The sequence below is a fragment of the Nerophis lumbriciformis genome, linkage group LG21 (assembly GCF_033978685.3).
Source record: "Nerophis lumbriciformis linkage group LG21, RoL_Nlum_v2.1, whole genome shotgun sequence".
Lineage (NCBI taxonomy): Eukaryota > Metazoa > Chordata > Actinopteri > Syngnathiformes > Syngnathidae > Nerophis > Nerophis lumbriciformis.
This window is the reverse complement of record NC_084568.2, coordinates 18,079,964-18,094,249: the sequence shown is the minus strand read 5'-3', so window position 1 is coordinate 18,094,249 and position 14,286 is coordinate 18,079,964. Positions and strand designations below refer to the sequence as shown.

The 14,286-nt window shown below is 40.1% G+C and overlaps 1 protein-coding gene across 3 annotated transcripts in view; it reads right to left on the bottom strand.

Annotated features, from left to right (window-relative positions):
* Window positions 1-14,286, bottom strand: part of rbms3 (RNA binding motif, single stranded interacting protein) — a 750,312-nt gene that overhangs the window by 170,590 nt on the left and 565,436 nt on the right. For all 3 annotated transcript variants that reach the window (XM_061982784.2, XM_061982785.2, XM_061982783.2), the window contains exon 7: window positions 11,564-11,670. In XM_061982784.2, coding sequence (XP_061838768.1) covers window positions 11,564-11,670 — 107 coding nt within the window. The remainder of the gene's footprint in view (window positions 1-11,563; window positions 11,671-14,286) is intronic.

Genomic DNA, 14,286 nt, shown 5'->3' with positions numbered 1-14,286 from the left:
CGGCATGCGCTAATTATTTTGCGAAACGAGTTTGACCCGGCGGTAATTCTGACCCGGCGGTAATTCTAGCCATGCGCTAATTATTTTGCGAAACGAGTTTGACCCGGCGGTAATTATAGGCATGCGCTAATTATTTTGCGAAACGAGTTTGACCCGGCGGTAAATCGAGGCATGCGTATACTATATACCCGGCGGCAATTCAAGGAAATACGGTATGTCCTTTGTGTTTCCCGCAGTGCTTCCCCTGTCTCCCGTGATCGAGCTGTGTGCCTTGATCCACTGGATTCCGGACTGCCTCCCTCGATCCTTGACCCCTGCTTGGACACGGACCTCTTTGCTTCTCTCCAGCCCCCGACCGCTTGCCTGCCCACGGACTGCCTTCTCGCCTTGCCCCTTTGGTCTGACGAAGGATTCATCCAACAAGCACATACATGTGTAAGTTACCCATGCCTCGGGCACTAATACACCCCCATACCATCACAGATGCTGGCTTTTCAACTTTGCGCCTATAAAGATCTGTATGGTTCTTTTCTTCTTTGTTCCGGAGGACACCACGTCCACAGTTTCCAAAAACTATTTGAAATGTGGACTGGTCAGACCACAGAACACTTTTCCACTTTGCATCAGTCCATCTTAGATGAGCTCGGGCCCAGCAAAGCCTTCAGCGTTTCTGGGTGTTGTTGATAAATGGCTTTCGCTTTGCATAGTAGAGTTTTTAACTTGCACTTACAGATGTAGCGACCAACTGGAGTTACTGACCGTGGTTTTCTAAAGTGTTCCTGAGCTCATGTGGCGATATCCTTTACACACGGATGTCGGTTTTTGATGCAGTACCGCCTGTGGGATCCAAGGTCACAGGCATTCAATGTGCAGTGATGTCTACAGATTCTCTGAACCTTTTGATGACATTACAGACCTTACATGGTGAAATCCCTAAATTCTTTCCAATAGCTCGTTGAGAAATGTTGTTCTTAAACTGTTCGACAAGTTGCTCACACATTTGTTAACAAAGTGGTGACCCTCGCCCCATCCTTGTTTGTGAATGACTGAGCATTTCATGGAAGCTGCTTTTATACCCAATCATGGCACCCACCTGTTCCCAATTAGCCTGTTCACCTGTTCCAATTAAGTGTTTGACGAGCATTCCTCAACTTTCTGAGTCTTTTTTGCCACTTGTGCCAGCTTTTTTGAAACATGTTGCAGGCATCAAATTCCAAATGAGCTAATATTTGCCAAAAAAACGACATTTTCCAGTTCGAACGTTAAAGGGGAACATTATCACAATTTCAGAATGGTTAAAACCATTACAAATCAGTTCCCAGTGGCTTATTATATTTTTCAAAGTTTTTTTCAAAATTTTACCCATCACGCAATATCCCTAAAAAAAAGCTTCAAAGTGCCTGATTTTAACCATCGTTATAAACACCCGTCCATTTTCCTGTGACGTCACATAGTGAAGCCAACACAAACAAACATGGCGGAAAGAACAGCAAGCTATAGCGACATTAGCTCGGATTCAGACTCGGATTTCAGCGGCTTAAGCGATTCAACAGATTACGCATGTATTGAAACGGATGGTTGTAGTGTGGAGGCAGGTAGCGAAAACTAAATTGAAGAAGAAACTGAAGCTATTGAGCCATATCGGTTTGGACCGTATGCAAGCGAAAAAGACGAAAACGACACGACAGCCAGCGACACGGGAGAAAGCGAGGACGAATTCGGCGATCGCCTTCTAACCAACGATTGGTATGTGTTTGTTTGGCATTAAAGGAAACTAACAACTATGAACTAGGTTTACAGCATATGAAATACATTTGGCAACAACATGCACTTTGAGAGTGCAGACAGCCCAATTTTCATCAATTGATATATTCTGTAGACATACCCTCATCCGCGCTCTTTTCCTGAAAGCTGATCTGTCCAGTTTTGGAGTTGATGTCAGCAGGCCAGGGGAGCTAGGGTCGATGTGAGCCAAGACATCCAGGGGGTTTAGCTCGCTCGTCTGCGGGAACAAACTGCCGCCATTGCTTGCCGTGCTAGTGAGGTCCTTTGTCCCTGAATTGCTCACACACTCCGGCAGATTCAATGGGGGTCTGGCGGCAGATTTCTTTGACTTTATCGTTGGAAATGCATCTGCTTTGAGTGTCGCAGGATATCCACACATTCTTGCCATCTCTGTCGTAGCATAGCTTTCGTCGGTAAAGTGTGCGGAACAAACGTCCAATTTCTTGCCACTTTCGCATCTTTGGGCCACTGGTGCAACTTGAATCCGTCCCTGTTGGTGTTGTTACACCCTCCGACAACACACCGACGAGGCATGATGTCTCCAAGGTACGGAAAACAGTCGAAAAAACGGAAAATAACAGAGCTGATTTGACTCGGTGTTACAGAAAATGGCGGATTGCTTCCCGATGTGACGCCACGTTGTGACGTCATCGCTCCGAGAGCGAATATTAGAAAGGCGTTTGATTCGCCAAAATTCACCCATTTAGAGTTCGGAAATCGGTTAAAAAAATATATGGTCTTTTTTCTGCAACATAAAGGTATATATTGACGCTTACAAAGGTCTGGTGATAATGTTCCCCTTTAAGTAGCTTGTCTTTGCAGTCTACTCAATTGAATATAGGTTGAAAAGATTTTGCAAATCATTGTATTCTGTTTTAATTTACGATTTACACAACGTGCCAACTTCCCTGGTTTTGTGTTTTGTATAAATGACCCCTTTTTGTCTCAATTGTGAAGGCGGCTTGTACAGTAGTGTGTTGCAATGACCACACCATGTATACAGATGTAAAAAACAAAAAAAATCAGTGTGTCGGAACAAGACAACAGGAAAGTCAAAGAGGAGGAAGGCAAGTGTGTGTACAAGCAGTGACTAATACCTTTGTCAGCGTTGGACAGAGAAAAACTGCACATTCCTGACTCCCACACTGGCGAGTTGACAATAATATCGGTCATATAACTTCCTGATGCTCACCACGAGCTACCCTGCAGCTCTCAACCCCGCTGAACTCCTGAGTGATCACGTGACCCCTCTTCTTTCTATCTTTCAGTCAGTGAATCACTCTCCGACTCTTGCCATACGATGCTGGGAGGATTTCAGATAAAAAAATGTGAAGCGGGAGGGAGACAAGTGGGATGCTTCTGTGAAATAATACAGCTTGCCCTCGCGATTAATTCACATCTTCTGGATTTTGTGTTGATATTCTGTCTCGAGCCGTTGAATCTACCATAAAAAAATATGGACTGGTTAATGGTTATGGTATCTTACTATTAGTATGTTATGTGTGTTACTCTATAACCCAACTATAGTTGACGTTTACTTTCCTTTAAAAACGTGGTTTAAATAAGAGATGCCGATACATGCTTTAAAATGTATTATCGGAAATTATCGGTATCGTTTTTTTTCTTATTATCGGTATCGTTTTTTATTTATTTTAATTTTTTTTAATTTTTTATTATAATTTTTTTATTAAATCAACATAAAAAACACAAGATACACTTACAATTAGTGCACCAACCCAAAAAACCTCCCTCCCCCATTTGCACTCGTTCACACTCATTCACACAATTATTATTATATAATATAATATTGTTATTAATATTCTGGTTCCTACATTATATATCAATATATATCAATACAATCTGCAAGGGATACAGTCCGTAAGCACAAATGATTGTGCGTGCTGCTGGTCCACTAATAGTACTAACCTTTAACAGTTAATTTTACTAATTTCCATTAATTACTAGTTTCTATGTAACTGTTTTTATATTGTTTTACTTTCTTTTTTATTCAAGAAAATGTTTTTAACTTATTTATCTTATTTTATAAAACATTTTTAAAAGTACCTTATCTTCACCATACCTGGTTGTCCAAATTAAGCATAATAATGTGTTAATTCCACGACTATATATACCGGTTGATATCGGTATCGGTTGATATCGGTATCGGTAATTAAAGAGTTGGACAATATCGGAATATCGGGTATAGGCAAAAAGCCATTATCGGACATCCCTAGTTTAAATTTACAATTTAGTCGGGTGCTTTGGTTTGCACTCTAACACAGAGGTCCCCAACCTTTTATGCACCAGGGACCGGATTAATGTAGGCATTATTTCCACATGTGGCAGATAAATATAGCAAGTAAGTGCATGAAAAATGAATACGTTTCTGTGGATTTCTACTTCCATTCTAAAAGTTATGTATTCTTATGTTGTGCAATATTTCATACGTAGATACACTAATGGTCCAATTTTCCATGCGTAAATACAAACCCCAAAACCAGTGAAGTTGGCACCTTGTGCAAATCGTAAATAAAAACAGAATACAATGATTTGCGAATCCTTTTCAACTTATATTCAATTGAATAGACTGCAAAGACAAGATACTTAACGTTCGAACTGGAAAACTTTGTTATTTTTTGCAAATATTAGCTGATTTGGAATTTGATGCCTGCAACATGTTTCAAAAAAGCTGGCACAGGTGGCAAAAAAGACTGAGAACATTAAGGGATACTCATCAAAGACTTATTTGGAACACCCCACAGGTGAACAGGCTAATTGGGAACAGGTGGGTGCCATGATTGGGTATAAAAGCAGCTTACATGAAATGCTCAGTCGTTCACAAACAAGGATGGGGCGAGGGTCACCACTTTGTGAACAAATGCGTGAGCAAATTGTCGAACAGTTCAAGAACAACATTTCTCAACTAGCTATTGCATGGAATTTAGGGATTTCACCATCTACGGTCCGTAATATCACCAAAAGGTTCAGAGAATCTGGAGAAATCACTGCACTGCTTCGATCCCCCAGGCGGTACTGCATCAAAAAGTGCCATCAGTGCGTAAAGGGTATCACCACATGGCCTCAGGAACACTTCAGAACATCACTGTCAGTAACTACAGTTGGTCGCGACATCTGTAAGTGCAAGTTAAAACTCTACTATACAAAGCGAAAGCCATTTATCAACAACACCCAGAAAACGCTGCCGGCTTCGCTGGGCCCGAGCTCATCTAAGATGGACTGATGCAAAGTGGAAAAGTGTTCTGTGGTCCGACGAGTCCACATTTCAAATTGTTTTTGGAAACTATGGAAGTGGTGTCCTCTGGAACAAAGAGGAAAAGAACCATCCGGACTGTTATAGGGTTTTGTACATCTGTTATTGCTAACTACTTATGTAATAGGACAATGTGCAATAATACCAGCACTTTAACTTCCAAGGCCAAAGGAGATGTGTATATTCTTCCTACAGCACAATTATTATATGCAAAATTTTAGCACTTCACTATCAAACTACTATGGTCACTTTGTTCCTGATCTGCCCTGATCTTAGGTCATCAACCTGCCGCGGACTGCAGATGGAACCTAGCTTTTGGCTACGATTTGGCACCTTTACATTTGATATGTTTATTAATGTGCATTGTCCCATGTAACAAAGATGTGACAAATATAACAAATGGCTACTTCCTATCAGGAGTTTTATTGTACATCTATGAACAAGCCTATTGGTGTGTTCTAGTGGGACTGGCCAAAGTTAAAAGTAGGAGAAAATGCAGTCGGTTATAAATTATTTAATGTCTCTGTGCGGCCCGGTAGCAAATGCGTCACAGACCGGTGCCGGTACCCGGACTGGTGGTCGGGGGCCACTGCTCTAACACATTACGCCCTCAAATTTTTTGGTGGGATTAGTGTTAGTCATATGGTATGCAAAAAGTTGTACCATTTATAACTTTTAAAACTAATGAAATCATTATTATTTTTCTTTTCTTTTTGTTTTTAAATATGACTGGAGGAGTTAAAATCTCAGTACAGACCTGTTACCTCAATATTTTTGTTTTGTTTACCGACCTCGAAGCAATTTTATTTGGTACATGGTGTAGTGATAAGTGTGACCAGTAGATGGCAGTCACACATAAGAGATATTGCCTGTTCAATCAATGACGCGAGCAAGTAGCAGTAAGCAAGCAAGACCAAAATGTCGGTGTTTCATTGAGAATATAGAACATTACACACGACGCTCAAAAATATTTCAATATGTTTTAGTATGACTTTAGCAAGCTACGAAGCCGCACCGCTTGATGGATTGTCAGAGTATTACGGCTACCATAGTCAGACGTTCTGTGCTTCAACATACGGGTGTTATCATGGTATAAGGACCCCAAAATGGCACCTGTCAGGATATTTTATCTGGAGCTTTGTGTTATCCTATTATACAAAACCAACTGTTTTTACCTTCTGGTACATGCTAATGTGTTTTTGTGATCTATATAAATCTTGAAAATGTGCATGCAGTCTGATAGTTTATACATCAATGATAAAATCTTAACATTGCAACACATGCCAATACGGCCGGGTTAGCTTACTAAAGTGCAATTTTAAATTTCGCGCAAAATATCTTGCTGAAAACGTCTCGGTATGATGACGCCTGTGCGTGACGTCACGGATTGTAGAGGACATTTTGGGACAGCATGGTGGCCAGCTATTAAGTCGTCTGTTTTCATCGCAAAATTCCACAGTATTCTGGACATCTGTGCTGGTGAATCTTTTGCAATTTGTTCAATGAACAATGGAGACGGCAAAGAAGAAAGCTGTAGGTGGGAAGCGGTGTATTGCGGCAGGTGTTGTGCCAGATAACGCACCCCCGCCGTAGAATGCACCCCTTGAGTGTTGTGCCGGATAACACAGCCGGTGTTTCATTGTTTACATTCCCGGAAGATGACGGTCAAGCTTTACCATTGGCCTGTGGAGAACTGAGACAACAGAGACTCTTACCAGGAGGACTTTGAGTTGGATGCGCAGACGCGGTACCGTGAGTACGCATGCAGCTGCGGCTTCCAAACATTTGATCGTTTGCCCGTACGTGCGTGCCGCTATGTGCATGTCACATACGTAACTTTGGGGACTTTGGGGAAATATATGTGCTGTATGAACTTTGGGGAGGTGAACGGTACTTTGGGCTGTGGGATTGAGTGTGTTGTGCAGGTGTTTGAGTTGTATTGGCGGGTAATATGGACGGGAGGGGGGAGGTGTTTGTTATGCGGTATTAATTTGTGGCATATTAAATATAAGCCTGGTTGTGTTGTGGCTAATAGAGTATATATATGTCTTGTGTTTATTTACTGTTTTAGTCATTCCCAGCTGAATATCAGGTCCCACCCGCCTCTCACAGCATCTTCCCTATCTGAATCGCTCCCATTGCCCTCTAGTCCTTCACTCTCACTTTCCTCATCCACAAATTTGTCATCCTCGCTCAAATTAATGGGGAAATCGTCGCTTTCTCGGTCCGAATCGCTCTCGCCGCTGGTGGCCATGATTGTAAACAATGTGCAGATGTGAGGAGCTCCACAACCTGTGACGTCACGCTACTCGTCTGCTACTTCCGGTACAGGCAAGGCTTTTTTATCAGCGACTAAAAGTTGTGAACTTTATCGTCGATGTTCTCTACTAAATCCTTTCAGCAAAAATATGGCAATATCGCGAAATGATCAAGTATGACAAATAGGACGGACCTGCTATCCCCTTTTGAATAAGAAAATCGCATTTCAGTAGGCCTTTAATATGTTCTTTATTTTTCAAAGCGAGCCAGTCTTTTGAACCGATCTTTAATAGGAATGGCTCCTCAAGGTTCGGCTCCCTTAAAATAATCATAAATCCCATCTGTAACTGGTATAATTATTTAAGAGCTTTTTGTTGGAATGTCTCTTTCATTGTTATATGTATATATATTCTTTTTGGACACATTTTGGAAGCAAGTCACATATAGAAGGTCTTTAGAGTTAAACATCCAAACTATTTGAAGGAAAGCCAGTTCGGATTTTGTTGACTTATTTTGCATAATTGACTTAATACTGTTCAAACAATAACAATAACCAAAAAACGCTAAATAATGTCTGTATGTCCTGCTGGCAAAAGCTCATCTATCTCTTCCCTCTATTGTTTGTTATTTTTGTGTTGCTTGCTGCTTAGTGTGTATCACATAAATTCTGGTTGCGCTTCCCTATTTTATTTGGTACATGGTGTAATGACCAGTAGATGGCAGTCCCACATAAAAGATAAGTGTGGACTGCAGGTTGACACCTGTTCAATCAATGATGCTAGCAAGTAGCAGTAAGCAAGCAAGACCAACCTTTCGATGTGTCATTGAGACTACAGAACGTTACACATGGCTCTTGAAATTAATCTTGAAAATTTTAATGCACCCGCCATTGTAGTCTGTGGTGTAGTCAATAAGTTCTTTATTTTTCTCTAACCTCTTGTTGTGGGGCATTCATCCTTTGCTGTTGTAGAAAGTAGCATGCAGTTGGAACTTAATCAACTGGTAGCCTCGCTATGCAAGTGCTAAAACCTAAAACTGAAAAATTATGGTAAAAAGACACTGTCAAAGTGGAGGCACATAAATAAGACGATACACAAAACAGTGCATCCTGAAGAGACGGGCAGAAAGTGACTTGAAAATGTTTTGTAAAACATAATCTATGCAACATTTTGACCAAAGCACAACAATTACATGTTATTTAATGCGCTTTATAATCCGGTGCGCCTTTTGTATTAAAATAGACCTGAATAGACCCGCTCATGACAGTGCGCCTTATAATCCGGTACGCCTTATGGTCCAAAAAATACGGTAGTAATTTAGCATGTTTGATAGGTTTAACAAAAACTGTTACTTTTTGCCACTCTACTTGGGGAACTCTACTTCCTAAAAAAAAACCCCCTCAAAACTGCGCCTACAAGTTTGTTTTGGTCGTTCCCTAATCAAGTCTGCACATGCGCAGTCCATTATGTCAAAAGGAGCAGGTGAGCTTATTGATCAAGAATTTGTATGTATTTTTAAGCAGATGAAATAACAAGAAAAGTTTTTAATAAAATAACATTTTTATCAATCATCATCAATGTTTACACAAACTGTTGTCCCTCATGCTGAAAATGTGACTTGTCGTGTTTATGTCGTCACTATTTACTTTATTATTTAATGATTAATTTATATATTTTAACTGGCATCAAAGTCAGTGGGTGGATTCTAACACCTCATTAGTCACTTCCACTTGTCTGTGAAACTTCCACCAGCAAAGTGGAGGAGAACTGGTCGATATCTTGGTCTGGTAGTGCGTAAATAAATTTGACAACTTCAAGCTGTGGCTACAAATGTAGCTTATCACCATCCGTGTTTGAAGGAATGATGGGTTCTCAGTTCCCACTCAAATTGCTTTCAGTTTCCAGAAAAGTGCAATCTAAATCTAATCCACTTTTATCATCATTATCATTATTATTATTAATATTACCGTATTTTCCGGTCTATAAGCCACTACGTTTTTCCCCACTCTTTAAGCCTGCGGCTTATAAAGCTAATTTATGGATTTTTCTTCGTTAAAGGCCTTAATGTTTTGTATTCAACAAATCGTTTTCATAGAACACGGACAGAGACACTGAAACAGTGTTATTGTTTGTGTTATGGCTCCATCTTTTGGACAAGTTTGCTCACTGCATTTGCTGCAAGTTTAAAACATACTCCCTGTTTTGTTCCTTGAACCGGAAGTATTCATATTTATCATTTCTGTTTGAAATGATTCTTCATTCAACGCTCCAATCAAGTTTTCCAATATAACTAAAACCATTTTTCAAACTACACCGTCCCACGTGGGATGTCTATAGGAGTGTTTCCATGCATATTTGTACGTGCTATCGTAATGTAATCAAGCTAGCTTCGTTAGCATTAGCGAATATGCTAACATGTAACAAACGTCTGTGTTAATATTAATAACTTACAATATGATTATTTTTGTATTGTTTTGGTTTCCAATCAACGTTTGTAAATTTTCCAATATAACTAAGACCATTAATTCAAACTAAACTGTCCCATGTGTGATGTCTGTAGGAGTTCTTCCATGCATATTTGTACGTGCTATCGTAACATAATCAAGCTAGCTTCGTTAGCATTAGCGAATATGCTAACACGTAACAAATGTCTGTGTTAATATTAATAAGTTACAATAGCGTTATTTTTTAATTGTTTACATTTCCAATCAACGTTTGTAAGTTTTTCAATATAACTAAAACTATTTATTCAAACTAAACTGTCCCATGTGTGATGTCTGTAGGAGTGTTTTCATGCATATTTGTACGTCCTATCGTAATGTACTCAAGTTAGCATTGTTAGCATTCGTGAATATGCTAACACGTAACAAAAGTTCTGTGTTAATATTAATAACTTACAATAGGATTATTTTTGTATTGTTTAGGTTTAGTAAATTCTAGACCTCACCGTGGAGTTATTGAGTCTGTTTTGCTGATTGGAGAGCTAGTTTCTGCAGCTAGTGGGTCCATGACGAGGATTTCTCAAGGTTCAAGGTTTTATTCGTCACATGCAGAGTACACCACGGTGAAATGCTTTTTTCCATGCTCTTCAGATATTGCGTACAGTGGGATCCAAACACTAGTTGCAGAATCTAATACACTAAATACAAACATTTGAATAGCTCTGATGTACATTAATTACAAGACAATAAGTTGCACAATAAGTCACAGTAGTTATGGTAGAAGTATCAGTACAAGTAGAAGTACAGTAGTCAAATACAGTACCAGTGCAATATCAAATAGTATAACAGTATATACAGTATATACAGTATAAGAAGCAACAAATATTAAGGTGTCTACAGTTCTTTGGCAGTTGAGTAGTGACAGTAGTATGAACAAAGTTAATGGAACAGTATGACTTCTTTATACTCTTGTTTTTACATTATTTACAGTCATTGAATGAAGAGTATTTCTGTTTTGTTTGATCCGCTGTTTTACTGCCGTGTGACAGGCACCGTTTGGAAACAATTAAGGTATGTAAACAATCATTCCAAAAAATATTTCGTAACGTATATATCTGCAACTTATAAATAAATGATAAATGGGTTGTACTTGTATAGTGCTTTTCTACCTTCAAGGTACTCAAAGCGCTTTGACACTACTACCACATTTACCCATTCACACACACATTCACACACTGATGGAGGGAGCTGCCATGCAAGGCGCTAACCAGCACCCATCAGGAGCAAGGGTGAAGTGTCTTGCTCAGGACACAACGGACATGACGAGGTTGGCACTAGGTGGGGATTGAACCAGGGACCCTCGGGTCGCGCACGGCCATTCTTCCACTGCGCCACGCCGTCAACTTATACTCCGGTGCAGCTAATATATGTAAACACATTTATTTATTTTAAATTTTAGTGGGTGCGGCTTAAATATCTATTGTCCAGGATATATGGTATTAATCATAATAATTTATTAGTCCAATTAGAAAAAAAGACATTGATTTGTAAGCGATTGCTTCATTATAAAGCATTGTAAAAATGTCTGACATTCAGGCTGTTTTTTGTTGAAATATGTTTAAAGTCATAACATATCTACATGTGTCAGTTAGATTGAACCTGTTCATAAAATAAGAAAATATCAAAATGACCACCGCATCCTTCGACTGTTTTCAGTATGTGGCCCTTAGTGGAAGATGTTTGCACGCCCCTGTGCTAACACCTTGAAGCGAAGTGGATGCTTTATGTTTTGTTTGGGTGACACTCACCTCGCCCTCTCTGTGCCACGGCCTCCCGTTCTGAGGGTACTTGCTCTGGCTCTGGCGCTTCTTTTGGCCTCCGTCTGCAAATTTACACAGCAAAGGCTCTGTGGGAGCTGCAGAGGCAGAGGAGAGGACAAAAGGCGTGTTACAGAGGATAGCTTCCTGTGACCTCACTGTGGCCCTTTTTTCAAGTGCCCTCCATCTTTGCTCCTTTCTGGTCTTCGAAGGCGCTCTCAAGCAAAATTCCCCCAACGCGGATTTTGTCAAGCCAAACCGAAACCATCAAGAGCTGGCAAAGGATAAAACATTTCAGGGTGTTGTTGAAAGAATAATCACAGTAATGACTCTTGTAAATACCTCCGAGATGGTTATGTGGCAGCGATCTTTCAGCCCAAGCTAATAGCACAAGATGTTCCTGCTATCTCTCATTTAAAAGCAATGCTCTCTCTTATTTTCCTTTCCACAACACACTCATTATAGCAATCATCTTACTAGCTCTTTGAGTTAAACCTTTGTTGACAAAGTTTTCCTGTATTTGTCCAGATTTTCATTATTTGTATTGTTCTGTGAGCTGTGATTCAGTGGCTTTTGCCTGCTTGTTAGAGCCAGTCCAAGAGAGAAGAGTTGCATGGGCTGGTGGCAGAGGTGTGGACTCGAGTCACATGACTTGGACTCGAGTCAGACTCGAGTCATGAATTTGATGACTTTAGACTCGACTTGACAAAATGTAAAAAGACTTGCAACTCGACTTAGACTTTAACATCAATGACTTGTGACTTCACTTGGACTTGAGCCTTTTGAATTGACATGACTTGACATGACTTGCTACTTTCCCCAAAACCCAAAGATGAAAAAGTTATTCGGGAGCGCTCCGTATTTTTCATTGTGTACTTGTCTATCAGCGTTGCGTGTGTCAGCTGGTGTGCGCTCAGTACAACAGCCAATCAAATTAGATCTACTTTGTTTTCATCACACAGCATTCATCCAATCAAATTGCAGGACAACCAACGAAGAAGACATGTCCAAACCACACGCCAGTGAACAAAAAATGATACCTAAAATAATTTCGTTTGGGTATAAAAATTACGAGGTGGTCAACACAAAACGGTTTGCAGTATGCAACACATGCGGTTCGAAAATTACTGATGGAGAGGCAACAACTTCCAACTTCGTCCGGCATTTGAAGTTGCACAAAGAACGGTAAGTTTTGAATGTAAGATAACATTTATTGGCTAAGTAACGTGACTTTTATTTGCTGTGTAGTTAAATCAGTGAGGCTGTAAACTCACTGCTAACGTTATAACGTTATTGCAAACACGGGAATCTGTTGCAGTTCACTACCTTATTCATACTTTTTGTTCAGTGATTTTTTTAAGCAGGGTTACGTTAGTCAATATATCACACGTAACATTAGACGGCGGTCAGCAGCACCGCGTATTTTAGCCACCTAAAAAAAGACAAAAATAGTAAAATAAAGGTCAGTTAAAATGTATACTATATTATGAATATGTGTACCGTTTTAGCTAGCTTTCTGACATACTGTTGGTTGTTTACCTCAGTGGTCCCCAACCACCGGGCCGCGGCCCGGTACTGGTCCGTGGATCGATTGGTATCGGGCCGCACAAGAAATATATATATATATATATTTTTCTTTTTTTAATTAAATCAACATAAAAAACACAAGATACACTTACAAGTAGTGCACCAACCCAAAAAAACTCTCTCCCCCTTTTGTTCTGGGCATTGAACATGAAGACTCTTCCTTCACTGTTCCGAGTGGCCATGAGAGTCTTGGCAGTGCCTGCCTCCAGTGCTCCAGTGGAGCGAGTTTTCAGCCATGGTGGCATCATACTACGCCCCCATCGTGCACAAATGACTGACAGACTCTTGGCTAATTTGGTCTTTTGCAAATGCAATGCAGCATAGGGCCCTGACATATAAAAAGTACAACTTTTTTGTTATGTTCACATATATGTCATGTTTTTTCAATGTTAACACTTTTGTACAAATAAGTACATTTGCACTTTATTTTTCAATGTGTTTGTTCTGTAAAGGAATGAGTTAATGTTTAAAATGACTGGTTAATAGTGCTATTATAAAGTGCAATGTCAGCACAATTTTCTTTCCTGCAATTTAAAATGCACTTGTTTTAATAAATAAATACAGCGTTTGAAAAGCATACACAATATGTGTTAATATATTAGTCTGTGGTTAAAAGGACTTGGAAGGACTCGAAACTCAAAATGCAGGACTTAGGACTTGACTTGAGACTTTCCAGTCTTGACTTTGGACTTGACTCGGGGCTTGCCTGTCTTGACTCGGGACTTGACTCGGACTTGAGGGCAAAGACTTGAGACTTACTTGTGACTTGCAAAACAATGACTTGGTCCCACCTCTGGCTGGTGGTGTTTGGTTGGCTGTACCTTCCCGTCTTCCTACTCCACCTACTGTTGTCTTTGCCAACAAGTCTTCTATAAAAGGTATGCATTTCACATTATAAAATGTGTTTTGTGTTAACATTTCTGTATTTTCTGTAACAGATTATTTGCCATCCTTTTTCCTCCACTTATTCGAAGTCGGGTTGTGGGGCAGCGGCCTAAGCAGATAAGCCCAGACTTCCCTCTCCCCAGCCACTTCGTCCAGCTCTTCCCGGGAATCCTGAAGAGACATGGTCTCCCCAAAGTGTCCTGGGTCTTCCCTGTGGTCGGACGTGCCCTAAACACCTCTCC